The sequence below is a fragment of the Phaseolus vulgaris genome, chromosome 5 (genome assembly GCF_000499845.2).
Source record: "Phaseolus vulgaris cultivar G19833 chromosome 5, P. vulgaris v2.0, whole genome shotgun sequence".
NCBI lineage: Eukaryota > Viridiplantae > Streptophyta > Magnoliopsida > Fabales > Fabaceae > Phaseolus > Phaseolus vulgaris.
Window position 1 is genome coordinate 23,414,721 of NC_023755.2, and position 21,062 is coordinate 23,435,782.

At 50.0% G+C, this 21,062-nt stretch overlaps 4 protein-coding genes across 4 annotated transcripts; 3 read left to right on the forward strand and 1 right to left on the reverse strand.

Annotated features, from left to right (window-relative positions):
- Nucleotides 1-11,114: 11,114 nt before the first annotated feature.
- Nucleotides 11,115-12,536, reverse strand: LOC137834155 (cell wall protein IFF6-like). Its single transcript, XM_068642219.1, has 2 exons — nucleotides 12,137-12,536; nucleotides 11,115-11,524 (listed from the first exon to the last, which is right to left on the reverse strand). The coding sequence occupies exons 1-2, from the start codon at nucleotides 12,534-12,536 to the stop codon at nucleotides 11,115-11,117; spliced, it is 810 nt and encodes a 269-aa protein (XP_068498320.1).
- A 2,858-nt stretch (nucleotides 12,537-15,394) lies between these two features.
- Nucleotides 15,395-17,018, forward strand: LOC137834156 (uncharacterized). The gene is made up of 3 exons (XM_068642220.1): nucleotides 15,395-15,739; nucleotides 16,014-16,452; nucleotides 16,549-17,018. The coding sequence occupies exons 1-3, from the start codon at nucleotides 15,395-15,397 to the stop codon at nucleotides 17,016-17,018; spliced, it is 1,254 nt and encodes a 417-aa protein (XP_068498321.1).
- Nucleotides 17,019-18,412: 1,394 nt separating this feature from the next.
- LOC137834157 (uncharacterized) lies at nucleotides 18,413-19,003 on the forward strand. Its single transcript, XM_068642221.1, has one exon. The coding sequence runs from the start codon at nucleotides 18,413-18,415 to the stop codon at nucleotides 19,001-19,003; it is 591 nt and encodes a 196-aa protein (XP_068498322.1).
- Nucleotides 19,004-20,026: 1,023 nt separating this feature from the next.
- Nucleotides 20,027-20,443, forward strand: LOC137834158 (uncharacterized). The gene has a single exon (XM_068642222.1). The coding sequence runs from the start codon at nucleotides 20,027-20,029 to the stop codon at nucleotides 20,441-20,443; it is 417 nt and encodes a 138-aa protein (XP_068498323.1).
- Nucleotides 20,444-21,062: the final 619 nt, after the last annotated feature.

Below are 21,062 nucleotides of genomic sequence, written 5' to 3' on the forward strand. Positions count from 1 at the left end.
GAGCGACAATATAGCTCTAAGGTAAAGCCACGACAGTTTCAGATCGGCGACCTAATGATGAGGAAAGCCCACCCATACGAGCTGGAGAATAAGCTGTCTCCCAAGTGGACCGGACCCTTCAGAGTTACTGAGGCTAAGGGCAACGGTTCGTACAGCCTAGAGACCTTGGATGGAGGTCCTATCCCGCGCAGTTGGAATGCAGCCAATCTGAAGTTTTATTTTAGTTGACTTATGTAAAGCAGCCATGTAACAGTCTTGATAAAGGGGACGCTCTTTTTCCCCTTCCGAGGTTTTTTAACGAGGTCACCCAAATAAAAGAAAAAACAAGTTTGAGAAAAAGCCGTGCCTTGGTTTTCAGCCTTTATCTTTCTCCGTTTGAAGTAATGTGAGGCGTCGCCAAGAAAGAAGGCGTTGCCTAGGTGAAGGCGTCGCCAAGAAAGAAGCGTCGCCAAGAGCGAAGGCGTCGCCTAGGTGATCGGTGGTGGCGGTGGCAGAGTTGGTGGGGGGATCGGATCAACAGCAGGGGCGGAGGAGGCGCCCGCCTTGGCAGCACGAGCCTCGTTCATCGCTTTCGCCAGCATCATCCTTTTGGACGCGTCCATCACCGATCCTACATCAGAATAGACCAAGCAGCAGAAATCAAGGCCAAAGCAACTATACAAAATTACAAAGCGCATAGATGCGTGAGATGCAAGTAACATGGCACCATGGAAAACAGGGGGAAGAGGCTGTGGGAACAAACATCCGGTAGCAAGGTGTTCACAGCAAAAGGGATGAGGGGAGAGTCTCCATACCAAAGTATGTTGCCAGGGCGTGAGCATTGTATTCGCTAGCAACAAGCTTCAATGTATCAAAAACGATCCACAGCCCAGCCAAGGCCTTGCTTACCTCCCTGTCAGCAGGAGATAGCTCTTCCAGGGCTTTGGCCCTAAGCAGCTTAGGGCGCTCCGTCCAATAAAGGGGGAAGCCGTCCAAGGCCGTGGGGTCGTGTTTGGCGCTGCACACTCTAAAGAATTTCCCTTTCCAGTTTTTGTAAGAGTTTTGGAAGAGGGAGAGGAGGATCCTGCCCGCGATCCCGGAAAAGCTTACCCAGAAGCTTTTCCCCTGGTTTTTCACTTCGAAGAAATGCAGGAAAACGTCTACGGAGGGAAGGATGCCCAGATGCCCGTAGAGAATTTGAAAACCCCTTACAAATGCCCAGCTGTTGGGGTGGAGCTGGGCGGGGGCGGTATTAATTTCGGTGAGGAGTTCCCTTTCAAAAGGGGTGAATGGGAGACGCACCCCTACGCGTTTAAACACCGTCTGGTACATAAAGAAGAAAGGGTTCCCCTTTCTAGGTCTGTCGTCCACGCAGACAGGTTCCCCAGGCCTGCCGGGACGGACGGATATGTGAGCGTCGTGAGTGCGGCAGAAAGCGTTAAAGTTATACAAGTGGGGATCCCCATGATGAGCTTCCAGGTCCTGGAAGGTAGTCAGGCTGGTACACTCGTTCAAGAGCTCGTCGGGGGCCCATGGGTAATAGGCTTTGTAGTTGGACTTGGGGGTCTTGGGGGAGGAATCAGACTCCGCATTCGTGCGCGTCATGGTGTGAATAAATAGCTGGAGAAAGAAGAGAGGAAAAAGGTTTTAACAAGTGTAGCCATGACAGGAAGGGGAGTGAACCCCAGGAAACACCACCCACGCGAGAAAACCCAGAAAGAAGGAGAAGGGAACAGAGAAGGAAGGAGAAGCGGAAGAACGCAGTAATGCATAAATGTCAACAGTCCCAGGCAGTTCAATAAATCATGCAATGCTACGAAAGGGAAGAGTCGTGGATATGCGAAAATCATACCTTTGCTGTCAAAGTGAAGGCGGAAGAAGAGCACAGGAGGGAGAGAACAGCAATTGCAGAGAAAAGGGGTTGAAGGCGATGAACAGTGCAGAGACGCAGAGGGAATGAATGTAACAGTGGGGTGAGCGCGGGGTTTGGGGGTAACTTGAACGTTACATTTGCAACCCAAGAGGCGCTAACTAGGAGCCGTGAGATCGTGCCACGTGTCAAAGGATCAATCGCCCAGGGGAAACGCAAGGGTCTCTAGAGGCTGGCCGTACGATGGGCTACGTGGCGAGCGATCAAGGGTAGCCCCAAAAGGTGTTATTTTCCCCGTTTCAGAGGATGTCCAATCAGTCATTAAGAGCGCTCCTATGGTTCAGAGAGTGTCACGTCAATAATTCGAGAATTGTTGAGTCAGCAGGGAGTAAAACGTCATCAGGGTGGCACGTGGACGGCGTGGGCGAGGCCTTAGTCTTTACGCTGAAGAGAAGTCTTCGGCTTAAGACTGGGGGGCTTGTGTACCATCCCGTATCCGGGCGTTCACTAAGTCAAGGTCAAAGTCAACACCAGGAGTCAAAGTCAACACAAGGCGTTGCCTAGGTGAAGAGACGCCAAGTGCCAGCGTCGTCAAGAAGAGGCGTCGCCAAGGCAAAGCGTCGCCTAGGTGAAGGCGTCGCCCAACCAGGGCGTCACCAGATCAAACATTACTATAGCAAGGCAATCACAGTGTTGTTCCCCGATATCCATGGGTAGGAAAGACCATGAAGGGAGCGACAATGTGGGAAGGCCTCAGGACCCGATGATCCGGGAGAATGATAAAGAGAAGAGAAAGGTGGCTTCAAGGCCATAGTAACAACACCAGTGTAGGGCAGCCTGACTCGTGAAGTACCCCTGCCGCCCCAGAGACGCCTTTGGGACAGATACGACTCAAGAGGAAGGTCACGCCCAGGGCAGCCGGGTGCAGGGTACGAGAGGAAGGCAGATACGCTCTCAGAGTGAGTGACTAGATGATTGGGGGCATGAGTTGGCACCCAAAAAGTCACCCCTTGCGCAGTAGCACTCCCAGGCAGGAGGACTCACACGTAGAAACGTCCCCAGATGGGCAGAAATGCCCCCAGATGGGGTCATGGCGTCGTGAGGCCCTCCACGTGTACGACAGCCAGGTCAGAATAGAAACACCCTTTAGTCAGGTACCAGGTAATTAAAGTCATTCAATACAGTTTCTGTTTCGAGCGTTCAGGTACTATAATGGCTCCCAAGCGTTTCAACGTCTTAAATGCGCTACGTTTTCTAATTAGACGCCTTAATTGAGCGCGTTACGTTTGTGATTAAAAGCGCTTTAAGGCGCTTTAAATGCTTGGGTAGTTTAAATAGCGCTGAGAATGTTGGGAACAGGGGTCGAAGTTTTCGCAAATTTTCCCATAATACACTCCAGTTGCTTGCTCGAAGTCGTAAGGTTGCGCACAAGGGACTGGAAAAGAGGTTGTTTGCCAAAGCGAGAATATACACACAATACACAGTTCTTTTTACCACCTTCAGAGTGCCAAACGCGGTGCTCAGATACGGAGGTGCACAGTTTTGGTGTTTCTTGCTGGCTGACTTGAGCGTCGGAGTGCAAACGGCCGCTAGGGCGCCCCTTTGTCCTCTTTTTGCAGGAATCCACAGGTAACCAGTGGGAAGGAGTCCCTAGCTGACGGTTGAGGTCGCGCACAAAGACGTCACAGGTCTACCGGACGGAACAAAAGGCGTGGGAGAAGAGTGTTCCTTCCCACAAGGTTGCTCAACAAGAAAAGCCTTTTGAAAACATCTTGGAAAATTTGCTTCTTGTTGAACAACCTAGCCTAATCTTTTGTAAGGGAACACTTGCATGCACTGCGACAAGTAATGAACCCATGAGTCTACCTCCTCAAGTGGAAAATCTTTTAAGTGAATTTGAAGATATATTCTCTAATGAGGGACCCATTGGACTCCCTCCCATTAAAGGTATAGAACATCAAATTGACTTCATTCCGGGGGCAAGCCTACCAAATAGGCCCGCTTATAGAACTAACCCCGAGGAAACCAAGGAGATAGAGTTACAAGTTCAAGACTTGTTGGAGAAGGGTTGGGTTCAAAAGAGCCTAAGCCCTTGTGTTGTACCTGTCTTGTTGGTGCCAAAAAAAGATGGAAAATGGCGTATGTGTTGTGATTGTAGAGCAATCAACAACATCACCATCAAGTATAGGCATCCAATCCCAAGGCTTGATGACATGCTTGATGAGTTACATGGATCAACCATATTTTCCAAAATTAACCTTAAAAGTGGGTATCACCAAATTCGAATCAAAGAGGGTGATGAATGGAAGACCGCTTTTAAGACCAAGTTTGGATTATATGAGTGGTTGGTGATGCCATTTGGTCTCACTAATGCCCCTAGTACATTCATGAGGCTCATGAATCATACCTTGAGGGATTGTATAGGTAAATACGTAGTAGTTTACTTTGATGATATCTTAGTGTATAGCAAAACCCTAGAAGACCATCTAAGTCACCTTAGGGAAGTTCTTCTAGTGCTTAGGAAAAATAGTTTATTTGCCAATAGTGATAAATGCACCTTTTGTGCAGATAGCATAGTTTTCCTAGGTTTCATAGTTAACAAAAGGGGGGTGCATGTTGACCCCGAGAAGATCAAAGCCATCCGAGAGTGGCCAACTCCGCAAAGTGTAAACGATGTAAGAAGTTTCCATGGGCTAGCTAGCTTTTATAGACGTTTTGTACTTAATTTTTTAAGCTTAGCTTCCCCTCTCAATGAACTTGTAAAAAAAGATGTTGCATTTTGTTGAAGTGATAAGCATGAGCAAGCCTTTCAAAGGCTAAAGGCTCAACTCACCAATGCACCAATTCTAGCTCTCCCAAATTTTTCTAAAACCTTTGAGATAGAATGTGATGCATCGGGAGTGGGCATAGGTGTGGTATTGTTGCAAGGTGGACACCCCATTGCATATTTTAGCGAAAAACTCCATGGTGCCACCCTCAACTACCCCACCTATGACAAAGAGCTCTATGCTCTTGTGCGAGCCCTAAAGACTTGGGAACACTACCTTGTGTCCAAAGAATTTGTAATCCATAGTGATTACGAGTCTTTAAAGTATTTAAAGAGGCAGCACAAGCTCAATAAGAGACATGCTAAATGGATGGAGTTCCTTGAACAATTTCCTTATGTAATAAAATACAAGAAAGGAAGCACCAACATAGTGGCCGATGCTCTCTCAAGGAGGCATGTGCTCTTTTCAAAATTAGGTGCCCAAATTCTTGGATTTGATCACATAAGAGAGCTTTATCAAGAAGGTTACTATGTGGCCGAGGGATATCTTTTTAAGGAAGGAAAACTTTGAATTCCCCAAGGCACACATAGGAAGCTCCTTGTCAAGGAATCACATGAAGGGGGTCTCATGGGCCATTTTGGAGTTGATAAGACTCTAGATCTTTTCAAAAAAAAAATTTATTGGCCACACATGAGAAAGGATGTCCAGAGACATTGCTCTAGATGCATATCATGTTTAAAAGCAAAGTTTAGAACAATGCCTCATGGACTCTACACCCCCTTGCCGATTGCAAATGCTCCTTGGGAAGACATTAGCATGGACTTCATTTTAGGACTCCCTAGGACTGCAAGAGGCCATGACTCTATCTTTGTGGTAGTGGACCGTTTTAGCAAAATGTCCCATTTTATTCCTTGCCACAAGGTACATGATGCTCAAAATATTTCTAGACTCTTCTTTAGAGAAGTGGTAAGACTCCATGGTATACCTAGAAGTATAGTATCCGATAGAGATCCCAAGTTCATAAGCCACTTTTGGAAAACTCTTTGGGGCAAACTTGGAACAAGACTACAATTTTCAACTTCTTGTCATCCTCAAACAGATGGCCAAACCAAAGTAGTCAATAGATCTCTTGGAACTATGCTTAGGGCTATCATGAAAGGAAACCACAAATCTTGGGATGAGTACCTTCCCCACATTGATTTTGCTTACAATAGAGTAGTCCACAAGACTACTAATGCTTCTCCTTTTGAAGTTGTATATGGATTCAATCCTCTCACACCTATGGATTTGTTACCTCTTCCTAATCCACAAGAATTTGTGCATAAGGAAGGAGTAATCAAAGCCGATTTTGTGAAGAAAATGCATGAGAAGGTTAAAATCCAAATACAACAACAAAATGAAAAGTATGCAAAATACAACAATAAAGGGAAGAGAGAAATAATTTCTGAGGAAGGAGACTTAGTTTGGCTTCACCTTCGAAAAGAACGATTTCCCACTCAAAGGAAGTCCAAACTAAGTCCCCAAGGTGATGGACCCTTTCAAGTCCTCAAGAGAGTCAACAACAATGCATACAAATTCGACCTACCTCTTGAATATGGAGTGCATGATACTTTTAATGTAATTGATCTATCTCCATTTGTAGGTACCAATGAAAACAACGACGACGTGGATTTGAGGACAAATCCTTTCCAAGGGGGAGGGGATGATGGAAGAGGGCCAAGCTCAACCTCCCATGATAAACGAGAGCCAAGCCAAGAGCGTCTAGAGCCAAGTGAAGAGCGTCTAGTGCAAAGAGGAGAGCGTCTAGTGCAAGAGGGAGAGCGTCTAGGACCTATTACTAGGTCCATGGCCAAGCGAATCCATGAAGACTTGGGCAAGCTACGGATGGAAGAGAAAGCTACTTGTATATGCTACATGAAGGCCCATCAAGAGTAGCTTAGTATTAGTTGTAGTGTAAATAGCACAAACTTGATTCCATGAGGATTTGACCTAGATTTGCTAAGGATTTTGGTACGTTCTAGAAGGATTCCTCCACTAGGCCGGCCATGTGCCATGGTTTCCTTGTGATGTCATTTACATTTCATTTAGAAGGCATTTGCTTATCATTTGGTTAACCTTTATGGTCCTCCTTAGCCTATAAAAGGGGGAGCCAACATCATGTATTTTCAAGATTGAATAGAGTATTGTTATGCTGCCAAATTTGTGCCATACACTACTCTTTGCCTAGCATCTAGGTTTTAATCTTCACTTCATCACCTTCAAAGGGGCTGGCCGAACCTCCCAAATTCCCCACTCTCATGCACCTTCAAGGCACCCATACTTCCTAGGAAGGCATTGTTCCATCAACAACCATAAGCTTCCGCAAGTTCATCACCAAAGCGCAAAGAAGAGCTCATAGGAATGTCATCACCTCTCCCCGGGCGTGGGCACCAAGAACACTAATCGCCTTGGTGTTTTTAGACACTCCGAGGAAGAAACGGCGCTGCTTACGGGCAGGCCTCTCCTCGGGCGTGGAAACCAAGTGTGCAGACATAAGGGCTAGTTGCCTTGGTGTTTAGACACCCCGAGGATGATACAGCGCTGCTTTTAGCAGACCTCTCCTCGGGCGTGGGCATCAAAGCCCAACTTTGTCCCAAGTGTTTAGACACGCTGAGGACGAAACGACCTTGCGTTCAGCAGGTCTCTCCTCGAGTGTGGACACCCAGTACAGGTAAGCAGGCTTCGGCCAAGATAAGTCCTCCTTCGCCCTCGAGCGATGATTAGGCCAGAATAGTTAAGTCCTCCCTCGCCCTCGAGCAACGTTGAGGTCAGGGAAGAGATGAGTCCTCTTTCATCTTAAGCGATGACAAGGCCATTAACACCTTCGGTGGTAGGCGCTTCGGGGCCACGGAGGATAAGCAAAGATCAAGACAAAGTTCATTACGAGTCAAAGAAGCAGAAGGAATTCGAAGAACAAGAGGAAGGCATAGATCAAAGCAAGGAGAGTCGATGGTAAATGCGAAAATAAAGCACAAACACAATTATCAAAGCAGTAAGAGAGGAGAAGAGTACACAAGAATGTGAAGTAAAAATGGTCAATTATATTCAAATATGGCGATACAAGTAGTCACAGAGTACAAAGCTACATAATTATAGAAAGGAGGCTAATCCTCAGGAGCTTCTACAGGCACGATTTTGCCTTCTACGACTTCACTAAGGGGGCTGCAGCCAGAGACGTCGATTCCTAGGTTTGCGCAGACCGCTTGGGCAAGAGCCTCGGCGAAAGCGCCCGCGGCGTCATCAACCAGCTCTTGCTCCCCCTTCTTAAAGTGCTCAGCTTGGGAGGCCAACTCTTGGTCTTTGGCCGCTAAAGCTTTGACCGACTCCGCCAGCAGTTTTACAAATTCAACTTCAAGCAGGTCGAAGGCCTTAGTCTTAGCATCGAGCGCTGCCTCCGCCGCACCCAGTTTCACCTCTCGGTCAACGCATTGATCCTCGAGCTTCTTCAGATCCGCAATTTCCACACGAAGAGGAACAACTTGCCCCAGGAGTTCGGTGTAGGTTTGCCCAGCTTGGTGCAGTCTCTTGCTGGCGGCGTCTTTTGTCTTCTGAGCTTCCTTCAAGGAGTCCTTGTAGGATTCCTCTTGGCGGGCCCAGTGACGCTCCAGAGTCTGCTTTTCTTCCTTCAGGGAGGCACACTCTTTGTCAAGAGCCTGAAGGGTAGAGAGCTCACTGGCCTTGGCTCTAGCCTGATCACACCAAGTTGTAGCGCAAGCAAGGAAAGCCCCAAAGGTAGTAGGCCATGCTCTCCTTCTTGGCCTCTTCAGATGGCCCCCCTGGCGTCGCCCTGCGCAAGTAGCCTCTCAGCAGCTCTTGGACTGGTTGGGGAAGTTCTGGGGCCAGTGCAGGAGTAGGTGTGGGCTCAGACTCGACCCCACCCTCCAAAGCTAGTTGTTGGGGCGGTATAGTGGCGCTTGGAGGGTGCTCCCTTAAGGACTCTGCACCATGATTTGAGGAAGAGGTGGAGGTGACAACCTTGGTAGTCCTCCTCCTCTTGAAGACTTGCCCATCTGCGGAGTCCTCATCATCATCGGAAGGAACCATCACCACCCCTTTTCCTTTGTCCAGGGGGGTCGGTGTGGTTGCGGTCTCAACCATGGTCAGGGGCACGACCGCGATGGGAGGTGGAAAGGTAGGAGGGTGAGTGGCGTTTGGAGAAGGAAGATTTTGGTGAGCTGCGGTGTTGGAAAGGTTTTTGGAGAGGGATGTTGGAGAAGTGGGAGGAGCAGATTCAGAGGCTGGGTGTGTGGAGTCCCTAGCTCCCTTGGACGCAACTTTGCCCTTGGCTGTCAAGGCTTTGACAAGCCTCAGCCTTTTGTTCTTGTCCATTTTTGAATCTGCACCAAGGAAGCAAACACAGTAGAAGTTAGGCACATGCTAAGTTAGAGCATGAAGCAAACAAACAATTCATATGCAAGCAAGAGTGAAAACTAGCAGAAGCAGAAATCAAAGAGGATAAGTGGGGAGTGGTTCCCATACTAATGTATTTTGTGAGGGCCTCGGAGTCGTATTCACGAGCTATCAATTCAGCAGTGTCAAGGACCCCCACGCTAGCCAAAATCTGGCAAACCTCTTGATCAGTCGAGGGTAGTTCATCCAAAGTTTTGGGTTTAGTCAGCTTCACTTCCTTCACCCAGTGTAAAGGTAAGCCATCCAGAGCAGTGTGGTCGTGCTTAGTGCAACTCACCCTGAAGAACTTGCCCCTCCATCCCTTGTAGGATTGCTGGAACAGAGATAGAAGGACCCTCCCGGCGATGCCGCTGAAGCTGACCCAGAGGCTCTTCCCTTGCTTCTTAACCTCGAAGAAGTGGAGGAAGATATCCACGGAGAAGGGTTGACCAAAGTACCCCCATAAGATTCCGAATGCCTTGACAAATGCCCAGCTATTGGGGTGTAGCTGGGCAGGGGCGACGTTGATCTCAGTTAGGAGCTCCCTCTCGAACCCAGAGAAGGGCAAACACATTCCTATGCGTTTGAACACCGTTTGGTAGAAGAAGAAGAAGGGCACCCCGTCGTTCGACCTCTCGTCCACACAGATAGGTTCACTTGGGGTGCAGGGGCGCACAGATATGTACGCGTCATGCCTCCTAGCGAAGGCGCTGAATTGGTAAACGCTGGGGTGGCCTACATGGTCCCTCCAATCCTTTAGGGAGGTTAGACTTGAGCACTCAGCGAGCAACTCATCAGGGGCCCAAGGGTACAGGGCTTTGTAGTTGACCCCTGGAGGAGGAGGGTTGGCAGTCGTTAATGAAGAAGACAAAGGTTTAGCAAACGAGGGTTATGACGCAAAAGAGGAAGAAACCCCAGAAAAACCCTACCTACGCGAGAAGTCCAGAGAAAGGGGGAACAAAGAAATGAGAAGAAAGAGCGTGAATGCAAGAAAAATACACAGACCCAGGCAGTTATATCAGTACAAAAAGTCAAGAGAAAGAGCCATCGAAGAAGAAAAACCATACCTTTGAATGATCAGATTGACGAAGGTTTGGGGTTTAGAGAGATCGGAGAGAAGGCTTCGAGAAGAAGGTGAACAGTGTGAAGGAATGGGAAAAGTGATGAAACAGTAACTGAAGCGTGCGAATTTTGAAAGATATAACGTAAACTTGAGGAGCGCAAGAGACGTTAAGTGGTGGTCGTGCGATTGGGCCACGTGTCAAGAGATTAAAGCGTGACTTAAAGTGTCACGTCACGAGCGTAGAGAGTGTCACGTCACCAACGCAGAGAATGTCACGTCATCAGAATGCCACGTAGACGGTAGGGCGAGGCCTTAGTCTTTTCGCTGAAAACAGTTATCAGCTCAAGACTGGGGGGCTTGTGTACCGACCAGGAGCATTAACCAAAGTCAAACATACGGTGGGACACCAAGGGGCTCCCAAGAGGAAAGTTAGTGTATTGACCGCTTTGGGCTTCGCCAGGAATGGGCGTCGCCAGATGTAGGCGTCGCCAGGTATGGGCGTCGCCAGGTGTGGGCGTCGCCAGGTTTAAGCATCTCCCAGCTTAAAGGCGTGACTCGTTGTCCTAAGAGCGCGCTTCGGCCCCGATTGTGCTACCCCTCGATACCAACGGGTAGGGAAGACCTTGGAGGAGGCGGCACGATAAGAGGCCACGGTACGGGCGAGGAGGCCTCGGACCCCGGTACCTCAGAACAGTAATAAAGAGAAGAGAAAGGTGGCTTCAAGGCCATATTCCCAGTACCAGAAGGAAGTAACCTGACTCGTGAAGTACTCATGCATGAGGTGTAGGACGTGGCTACCCGCGCCACCTTTGCAGAATCCCTGGGACAGATACGACTTGGGAGAGGGCCACGCCCCAGGGGTAATCCACGTGCATGGTATGAGAGGAAGGCTGATACACTCCCAGGGCGAGTGACTAGAGGCTGGGGCGCATGAGTTATCACCTAGGTAGTCACCCCTTGCGCCGGATGCATTTCGAGGAAGGAAGACTTACACGCTGGGATTTCCCTAAGTTGGGTTACAGCGTCGTAAGGCCTTCCACGTGGAGCTGCCATCACTATTATTACTACCAAATACACTAATGGTACCATCAATATTATTACTACCAACAACAATGATGGTACCATCAGTATTATTACTACCCACAAGACTGAGTGTACCATCAATATTATTACTACCAACAACACTGATTGTACCATCAGTATTTTTACTACCAACACAACTAATGGTACCATTAGTATTATTACTACAAACAACACGGATGATACCATCACCATTATTACTACCAACAACACTAATGGTACCATCAATATTATTACTACCAATAACACTGATGGTACCATCAGTATTCGTATCGTCCCGTCCCCGAGCGTTGACCAAATTCAAAGTCAAAGTCAAAGTCCAACAAGTGGTGGGACCTGCCAAGGGGCCCAGGGGAGAAATTCAGCAGGTTAACCAGTTTGGGCGTCGCAAGGTGTAGGCATCGCCTAGATGAGGCGTCGCCATGATAGGCGTTGACAGACTCATGTGTCGATGCTGTCATCCCCCGATACCCAAAGGTAGGAAAGACCGTGGAGGGGATGACACGCTAAGAGGCAACGGTACGGGCGAGGAGGCCTCGGGCCTCGGTATCTCAGAACGGTAATGAAGAGAAGAGAAAGGTGGCTTCAAGGCCATAGTCCAGTATCCCAGTATCAGCAGGGGGTAGCCTGCCTCGTGAAGTACCCACACCACCACTGGAGAATCCCTGGGACAGATACGACCCAGGAGAGGGCCACGCCCAGGGGCGAACCATGTGCATGGTACGAGAGGAAGGCAGATACACTCCCAGATCGAGTGACTAGAAGCTGGGACAAATGAGTTATCACCTAGGTAGTCACCCCTTACGCCGGATGCATTTCATGGAAGGAAGACTTACACGCTGGGATTTCCCTAAGTTGGGTTACAGCGTCGTAAGGCCTTCCACGTGGAGCTGCCATCACTATTATTACTACCAAATACACTAATGGTACCATCAATATTATTATTACCAACAACAATGATGGTACCATCAGTATTATTACTACCCACAAGACTGAGTGTACCATCAATATTATTACTACCAACAACACTGATTGTACCATCAGTATTTTTACTACCAACACAACTAATGGTACCATCAGTATTATTACTACAAACAACACGGATGATACCATCACCATTATTACTACCAACAACACTAATGGTACCATCAGTATTATTACTACCAATAACACTGATGGTACCATCAGTATTTGTATCGTCCCGTCCCCGAGCGTTGACCAAATTCAAAGTCAAAGTCAAAGTCCAACAAGTGGTGGGACCCGCCAAGGGGCCCAGGGGAGAAATTCGGCATGTTAACCAGTTTCGGCATCGCAAGGTGTAGGCATCGCCTAGAAGAGGCGTCGCCATGATAGGCGTTGACAGACTCATGTGTCGATGCTGTCATCCCCCGATACCCAAAGGTAGGAAAGACCGTGGAGGGGATGACACGCTAAGAGGCAACGGTATGGGCGAGGAGGCCTCGGGCCTCGGTATCTCAGAACGGTAATGAAGAGAAGAGAAAGGTGGCTTCAAGGCCATAGTCCAGTATCCCAGTATCAGCAGGGGGTAGCCTGCCTCGTGAAGTACCCACACCACCACTGGAGAATCCCTGGGACAGATACGACCCAGGAGAGGGCCACGCCCAGGGGCGAACCATGTGCATGGTACGAGAGGAAGGTAGATACACTCCCAGATCGAGTGACTAGAAGCTGGGACGCATGAGTTGGCACCCAGTTAGTTACCCCTCGCGCCAGGTGCACTCCAGATAAGGAAATACTTACACGTGGGAGTTTCCCTAAGTTAGGTTACAGCGTGGCAAGGCTTTCCACGTGGAATGGCGGTCAAGTCAGAAGGACACGTGGCGGTAAGCACTGAAAGGTCAAGGTATATAAGCTTCTCTGAAAAGTTTACTAAGGGACGTTCTATCAGTTGCACGTTTTACCAGTTACACACTCACTCAGAGAGAGAGAATTCAGAGTTAGTTACGATTTGTTCCGTCCGGTTGACTGGGATGTCTTCCTGCGCGACCTCAACCGTCAGCTAAGGACTCCTTCCCACTGGTTACCTGTGGATTCCTGCAAAAAAAGAGGACAAAGGGGCGCCCTAGCGGCCGTTTGCACTCCGACGCTCAAGTTAGCCAGCAAGAAACACCAAAACTGTGCACCTCCGTCTCTGAGCACCGCGTGTGGCACTCTGAAGGTGGTAAAAGAACTGTGTATAGTGTGTGTTTTCTCACTCAGGCAAAGATCTTTCCCCAGTCCCTTGTACGTAACCTCAAGGCACGAGCAAGCAACTAGAGAGTTCTGGTAAATTTGCCAAAAGTTCGAACCCCCTTTCCAACATTCTCAGCGCTATTTAAACTACCCAAGCATTTAAAGCGCCTTAAAGCGCCTTTAATTACAAATGTAACGCACTCAATCAGCGTATCTAATTAGAAAACGTAGCGCATTTAAGACGTTGAAACGTTTGGGAGCCATTATAGTACCTGAATGCTCGAAACGGAAACTGTATTGAATGACTTTAATTACCTGGCACCTGACTAAAGGGTGTTTCTATTCTGACATGGCTGTCGTATACGTGGAGAGCCTCACGACGCCGTGACCCCATCAGGGGGCGTTTCTGCCCATCTGGGGACGTTTCTACGTGTGAGTCCTCTTGCTTGGGAGTGCTACTGCGCTAGGGGTGACTTTTTGGGTGCCAACTCATGCCCCCAATCATCTAGTCACTCACTTTGAGAGCGTATTTGCCTTCCTCTTGTACCCTGCACCCGGTTACCCTGGGCGTGACCTTCCTCTTGAGTCGTATCTGTCCCAAAGGCGTCTCTGGGGCGGCAGGGGTACTTCACGAGTCAGGCTGCCCTATACTGGTGTTGTTACTATGGCCTTGAAGCCACCTTTCTCTCCTCTTTATTACTAAACCCTGGTTATCCAGGGTTTGGGGCCTTCCCACGGCGTCGCCCCCTCCATGGTCTTTCCTACCCATGGGTATCGGGGAGCAGCGCTGTGGTCACCTTGCCCTTGTGCCATTCCATCTTGGCGACACCCAGTCGGGCGGCGCCCTATCTCGGCGATGCCCTGCTAGGCGACGCCTTACCTGGGCGACGCTTTACGTTGACTTTGACCTTGACTTCGTCAATGCCCGGGTACGGGACAGTACACGATTAAGTTACGATCTCCGATACGGAGGTTTTGATGTTTCTTTTCTTCGCTGACTTGATCGTCGGAGTGCAAATGGCCGCGAGGGCGCCCTTTGCTCGTTTCATTTCAGGTTCTCATGACGGCACAAGGCGGAGATCTGATTTGAAGACGAAGGAGTCCTCAAGTTCAAGTTAGAGCGACGCGCGAAGACTGTCTCAGTCAACCAACAGGAACATTTGGCGCCCACCGTGGGGCCTGATTTAAAACATCAGCTCCCACTGCAAGTGTTAGGGGTTTTCAGTCGCAGTTTTCGAGATCAGGTTTCAAGAATCGTTCAAGATCCTCAGTTCATCGTGAAGTTCAGTTCAAATCACTGTTTGTTCCTGTTTCTTTGAAGTTCGCTGAAGATACGCTGTTGCTCGTGATTTCCACTGGTCGTTTTCCGATTGTTTTCAGTTTTCACCGGTTGTTCGTCAATCTAGTTCGAGTTCCCGTCGTTTTCTTCATATTCCTGAAGTTTCAACCGTTAGTTCTTTAGTTTCACCAAGTTTTCACCGTTCGTTCTCGGTTTTTTTCGTTTCCACCGGAAAAGTTTGTTAGAACAGTCGTAACCGTTAGAAGAGTTTCAAGAAATTGCTGAAAATGAGAACCACCAGGCAAAGTTCGACGCGCGCTGAGAGTGGAGACCTGACCATGTAGCAGGTCATGGATATGATGCAGGGATTGCAGGAGGCGATGGCGGCATCGAAGGTTGAACAAGAACGCATGCAGGCGAATCTCGCGGCGTCTCAGGTGAGAAATGAAGAGCTCTGTCGTACGAATGAGGAGTTGCGCCGCGGGTTGCGCAACAACTCAGGGCTACGTTAGGTAGATGAGTGCGAGTGCCTCACTCCACCAAGGGAATTCTCTACGCTGTTCTCACAGTCGATTCTGGAGGCGGTAATTCGTAACACGTTCGTAGGTCCTAAGGTGACCTTCACTGGGATGGAAGATCCCGAAGCACATCTCACTTCGTTCCACACGCAGATGATGCTGGTAGGCGGCTCCGACGCCGTAAGGTGATAGCTCTTCATGAGCACTCTGACTGGCATGGCCATGGACTGGTTCATCAGCCTTCCAGATGGCCATATCACATCGTTCGCACAACTCTCCCAGCTATTCAGGGAGCAGTACCAAGCAAACAGGGCTCCACCACCAGTCTCGTATGACTTGTTTGACGTGAAGCAGTATCAAGGCGAGACCTTGAAGGAGTATATCAATCGCTTTGGGGATCAGATGGTGAAGGTTGGTACCACGGAGGAGCCCATGATTGTCTACGCATTCAGAAAGGGGGTGTGCCCTGGGCCTTTCTGCGAATCGATCATTCGCAACCGCCACGGAAATTTCGCTGAGATAAGACGTCGTGTTGTGGAACACATCGCCACTGAGGGTGAGGTGTGCGAGAAGCGCACAAGTGTTGCACCCACACGCCCGAGAGCACCGTCGCGTGCATAACCTGCCAGGGTCAACGAGGCCACGACGGGGAGGAAGAACCAGGAGAGGTGACGCCCATACGAGGCGAGGAGGCCCCAGCCTAGGGGTCGAGCAGAGGGAAACAGGCCGGCGAGGGAAGGGAATAGGCCGATAAGGCACAATTTCGTGGTGGAGCTTAAAGATCTTATCGTTGTGCCAAACATAGCTAACAGGCTGAAGCCACATGTGAAGACAGATAAAGTGCTGGGACCTCACAAAGACTCGTGGTGCGAGTTCCACGTTTGGGCACCACATCAACAACTGTTTGGCGCTGGGCCATCAGTTTGATGAACTGGTGAAGAGTGGCTTTCTGAAGGATTACCTGGCCGGGTCTGCTACGGCCGCGACCTTGGCAGTGCTTGAGGAAGATCAGGCACATGAGATGCCAATCCACGGAGAAGTACTCACCATCTCTGGTGGCTTCTCAGGAGGAGGGCCCACTGCCTCTCAGCGCAAGAGGTATGTGAGGACAGTGAATTCAGTTGTTGGAGAGGGTTTAGACGACCCATGGGAGACAGATCTGGTGTTCACGAAAGCTGATTTACGTGATGTCGTCCCCCAGGACAATGACCCCGTGGTCATTTCGGTTGTCACAGCTGGGAGAAAGGTGCATAGAGTTCTCGTCGACCAGGGCAGTTCTACAGATGTCATGTTCTGGTCGACCTTCAACAAGCTTCAGTTGTCCCCTGACCTGCTGAGGCCCTACACTGGATGCTTGTATGGGTTTGCAGGGGACCAAGTGGAAGTACGAGGTTACTTGGAGCTGAGGACGACGTCCACAGATGGAGCGGCGTCCCGTACAGAGAGCATTCGGTATTTGGTAGTCAATGCCAATTCAGTTTACAATATTCTGTTGGGTAGGCCAGCGCTGAATAGGCTAAGAGCAGTGGCCTCCACGCGCCACATGAAGATGAAGCTGCCTGATCTTAGTGGCAAGGTGATCGTGATCAAATCTGATAAAGAAGAGGCTCGAAAATGCTATGAAAATAGCTTGAAAACGAAGAGGGGTGTGGTCATGGTGATGGAGCGCCCACCCGTGTCGGATACGCCGATGGAGGTAGAGCCCGCGGAGTCTACCCGGTCGAGGCCTCACACGCGGAGGCGATGCCCAAGGAAGATGCGCCCTGAGAAGAAGCACATGGGGAGGCGACGCCCATGGAAGAAGTATCCGAGGGGGCCTCGCCCATGCAAGAAGTGTTAGAGGAGGCGACGCCTGAAGCACCTGATGGGGCGACGCCTATAAGAGAAGGAAGCAGAAGCAAGTCTCGTGCGGAGAGTGTGCGTGACAGGCGACCCCAACCAGTAGACAACGTGGTGGAAAGGAAGATAGATGGCAAGGTGTTTAGGTTGGGGCGTTTGCTGAGCCAGGAAGAACAGAACGAAGTGGCGGCGGTGATCTCGCGCCACCTAGATGCGTTCGCATGGTCCGCCTCGGACATGCCAGGCATCGACCCAGACTTCCTATGCCACCACCTCACCATGGATCCCAAAGTTTGCCCTGTAAGGCAGAGGAGGAGGAAGTTCAACGAGGAGAGACGCCTCATCGTGCAGGAGGAGACGAAGAAATTGCTAAGTGTCGGGCACATCAGGGAGATCCAATACCCTGAGTGGCTGGCCAACGTCGTCTTGGTGAAGAAGGCGAACGAAAAATGGCGAATGTGTGTCGACTTCAAGGACTTAAACAAGGCGTGCCCTAAAGATTCGTACCCCCTACCCAGCATCGACACATTGGTAGATAGCGCTTCAGGGTGCAAGATGCTGAGCTTCTTAGACGCATTTTCAGGGTACAATCAGATAAAAATGCAACCAAGGGATGAGTGCAAGACGGCGTTCATGACAGAGACATGCAGTTATTGCTATAAGGTGATGTCGTTTGGGCTGAAGAACGCGGGCGCCACCTACCAAAGGCTTATGGATAAGGTCCTTGCACCCATGCTGGGAAGAAATGTGCAAGCCTACGTAGATGACATGGTGGTGACCTCACATGAGAGAGGGCGGCACACAGCGGATCTGGAAGAGCTGTTTGCCACCATATCGAAGTATCGCCTCAAGCTGAACCCCGAGAAGTTCGTCTTCAGGGTTGAGGCGGGTAAGTTCTTGGGCTTTATGCTCACTGAGAGGGGAATAGAGGCGAACCCTGATAAGTGTGCAACCATCATTGCCATGAGGAGCCCAACCTCAGTAAAAGAAGTGCAGCAGCTGACCAGGCGGATGGCAGCTTTGTCGAGGTTTGTGTCTGCTGGTGGTGAGAAGGGCCACCCCTACTTTCAGTGCCTCAAGAGTAATAGCCGTTTTGCATGGACGGATGAGTGCGAAGCAGCATTCCTCAAGCTGAAGGAGTACTTGGCAATGCCTCCGGTGCTGTGCAAGCCACGGGCAGGCGTCCCCCTTCGCTTGTACTTCGCCGTGACTGAATGGGCTATCAGCTCTGTGCTGGTCCAGGAGCAGGATCAAGTGCAGAGGCCCATCTATTTTGTAAGCAAGGCTTTGCAAGGCCCAGAGTCAAGGTACTAGTCGTTGGAGAAGGCGGCGTTGGCAGTGGTGTTCTCGGCTAGGAGGCTCCGCCACTATTTCCATAGTTTCACAGTGGTGGTGATGAAGGACCTCCCCATTCAGAAGGTACTGCAGAAGCCATATGTCTTTGGGAGGATGGTTCGCTGGGCAGTGGAGCTGTCAAAGTTTGATATCCAGTACGAGCCCAGGGGATCCATCAAAGGGCAAGTTTACGCCGATTTTGTCGCAGAGCTTTCACCACGAGGGGCCCCCCAAGAGGTGGAGTTAGGATCACAGTGGATGCTCTCAGTTGATGGGTCCTCCAATCAACAGGGGAGTGGCGCGGGAATAGTCTTGGAGGGGCCCAACGTGGTGTTGATCGAGCAACCCCTACGCTTCACCTTCAAGGCAAGCCATAACCAAGCTGAGTACGAGCCACTAATTGCTGGAATGCTCTTGGCCAGGGAGATAGGCGCGCAGAGCCTCTTGGCAAAGAGTGATTCCCAGTTGGTCACAAGGCAAGTAACAGGGGAGTACCAAGCAAAGGATCCACAGATGGCTGCGTACCTGAGGTACGTCGAGGTGTTGAAGGGAGCCTTCGCCGCTTTTGAGCTGGTGCATGTCCCAAGGGAGCAAAATGCCAGAGTTGACCTGCTCGCCAAACTGGCCAGCTCAGGCAAGGGGGGAAGGTAGAGGACAGTCATCCAAGAGACGTTCAAAACGCTGTGAAAGTTTATGGCAGACAATAGGGTGGATGTTCTTCACATCAGCACGGCGAGAGGAAAGCCAAGGAGCCATCGCTCTTTGATTCAAGATACGGCAAGGACACCCCGCATAAACACCTATGTGGCCTCACCCGAGGGAGAGAAGTGTGTGCAAGTATGTGCCTTGGGAGGAGGCGACACGTGGATGACGCCTTATAAGCGATACATTGCAGATGGGATTCTCCAAGCAGAGCCTGGAGAGGGAATGAGGATAAAGAAGAACTCTGCTAGGTATACTCTCGTAGATGGAGTGCTGTTTAGGTATGGGTTCACGCACCCAATTCTAACGTGTGTGAGTGGCGATGAGTGTACGAGGATCATGTCAGAGCTTCACGAGGGGATTTGTGGAAGCCACGTAGGGGGAAGATCACTAGCTTTTAAGGTGATTCACAAAGGGTTTTATTGGGCATCAGTGAGAGAAGACTGTGTGAGAGACGCCCAGCGGTGCAAGAAGTGTCAGATGCATGCTGATTGGCACAAGGCGCCTCCAGAAGAGCTGAGGTCGATTTACAGCCCGTGGCCTTTCCACACATGGGGGATCGACATTCTGGGGCCTTTCCCTTTGGCGATAAGGCAGATGAAGTACTTGATAGTCGCCATCGAGTACTTCACGAAGTGGATAGAGGTAGAACCAGTAGCCCAGATCACTGCGCACAAGGTACAACACTTTGTTTGGAAGAACATTGTGTATCATTTTGGGGTGCCGAGGCATCTCATCTCAGATAATGGCACCCTGTTCGCGAGCCAACAGTTGGGGAAGCTGTGCGCAGAGGTAGGAATCAAGCAAGTGTTCGCATCAGTCGAACACCCCCAGACGAATGGGCAGGTAGAGTTCGCAAATAGAATTTTGCTGAGGGGGTTGAAGCGAAGACTGGAGAAAGCTAAAGGGGCGTGGGCAGAGGAAGTACCAAGGATCGTGTGGGCTTAACACACCACGCCTCAATCTTCCACCATGGAGACGCCGTTCAGCTTAGTATATGGGTTACACGCCATGATTCCAGTAGAGATTCACGAGAGCTCACCACGCTTTCTGAGCTTTGTGGCAGAGGAGTCCAACGAGGAAATAAAGGTGAATCTGGACCTGTTGGACAAGGCCAGAGAAGAGGCGAGGATAAAGGCTGAGGCAGTGAAGAGAAGAGTGGAGCACCAGTACAGCTCTAAGGTGAAGCCGCGACAATTCCAAGTAGCTGGCCTGGTCATGCGGAAGGCTCATCCTTATGAGTTGGAGAACAAGTTGTCTCCCAAGTGGACCGGGCGCTTCAGAGTAACCGAAGCCAAGGGGAATGGCTCGTACAAGTTTGAGACTCTGAAAGGAGGCCCCATCCCACGTAGCTGGAACACAGCCAATTTGAAGTTTTATTTCAGCTAAAAACATTATGTAGTACACATTCTAAAATGGGACACTCTTTTTCCCTTACGGGGCTTTTTTAATGAGGTCACCCAAGTAAAAAGAGATTTAAGAAAACTTTGTCTCAGTTTTTCCTTCTCTCACAAAGTAAAAGCGAAGATTAAGAAACAAAAACAAAGGCTCAAGGCGTCGCCAGGGGTAGGCGACGCCATGTGAAGGCCTCGCCAAGCGTAGGCATCGCCAGCTAAGGGAGCGGGCATCGAGTGTGCGAACCAATTTGAACGAGTCTCCACCCCAAAGCAAGTGACGGGAGCACATTCTCAGGCGTGGGCGTCGAGTTGAAAGGTACGCATAGTATAAGTTAAAATCCGGGCGTCTAGTCCCTGAGCAGGGGTTAAGGGATTCCTTCGGGACGCCCCCTCCTCAGGTGAGAACAGCTAGCCCCGGTGTCTGATGTTTAGACACCTCGCAAGGAAGTGGCGGGGGGCGCTTCCTTCGAGCGTGGGCATCAGATAGTAAGAAGTTTCGGAGCAGTGGAGAACCAGGTCACTTGGTGCAGATACACGCAGTTAAGGAGAAGCGCCATCCTTCGGAAAACCTTCTCCTTAGGCGTAATCACCAAAATCCCTGGTCATCATGG

What these genes read in the sequence shown, in the direction of transcription:
- LOC137834155 (XM_068642219.1), bottom strand. Translation starts at nt 12,536, where the DNA reads ATGGCGACGCCTCTTCTAGGCGATGCCTACACCTTGCGATGCCGAAAC. An exon ending in TGGTACCATCATTGTTGTTG is followed by an intron (nt 11,525 to 12,136) that starts GTAATAATAATA and finishes GCCCCTTGGCAG; the next exon opens with GTCCCACCACTTGTTGGACT.
- LOC137834156 (XM_068642220.1), top strand. Translation starts at nt 15,395, where the DNA reads ATGGCCATGGACTGGTTCATCAGCCTTCCAGATGGCCATATCACATCG. An exon ending in ACATCGCCACTGAGGGTGAG is followed by an intron (nt 15,740 to 16,013) that starts GTGTGCGAGAAG and finishes ATGTGAAGACAG; the next exon opens with ATAAAGTGCTGGGACCTCAC. An exon ending in AGTTCTCGTCGACCAGGGCA is followed by an intron (nt 16,453 to 16,548) that starts GTTCTACAGATG and finishes ATGGGTTTGCAG; the next exon opens with GGGACCAAGTGGAAGTACGA.
- LOC137834157 (XM_068642221.1), top strand. Translation starts at nt 18,413, where the DNA reads ATGAAGGACCTCCCCATTCAGAAGGTACTGCAGAAGCCATATGTCTTT.
- LOC137834158 (XM_068642222.1), top strand. Translation starts at nt 20,027, where the DNA reads ATGGAGACGCCGTTCAGCTTAGTATATGGGTTACACGCCATGATTCCA.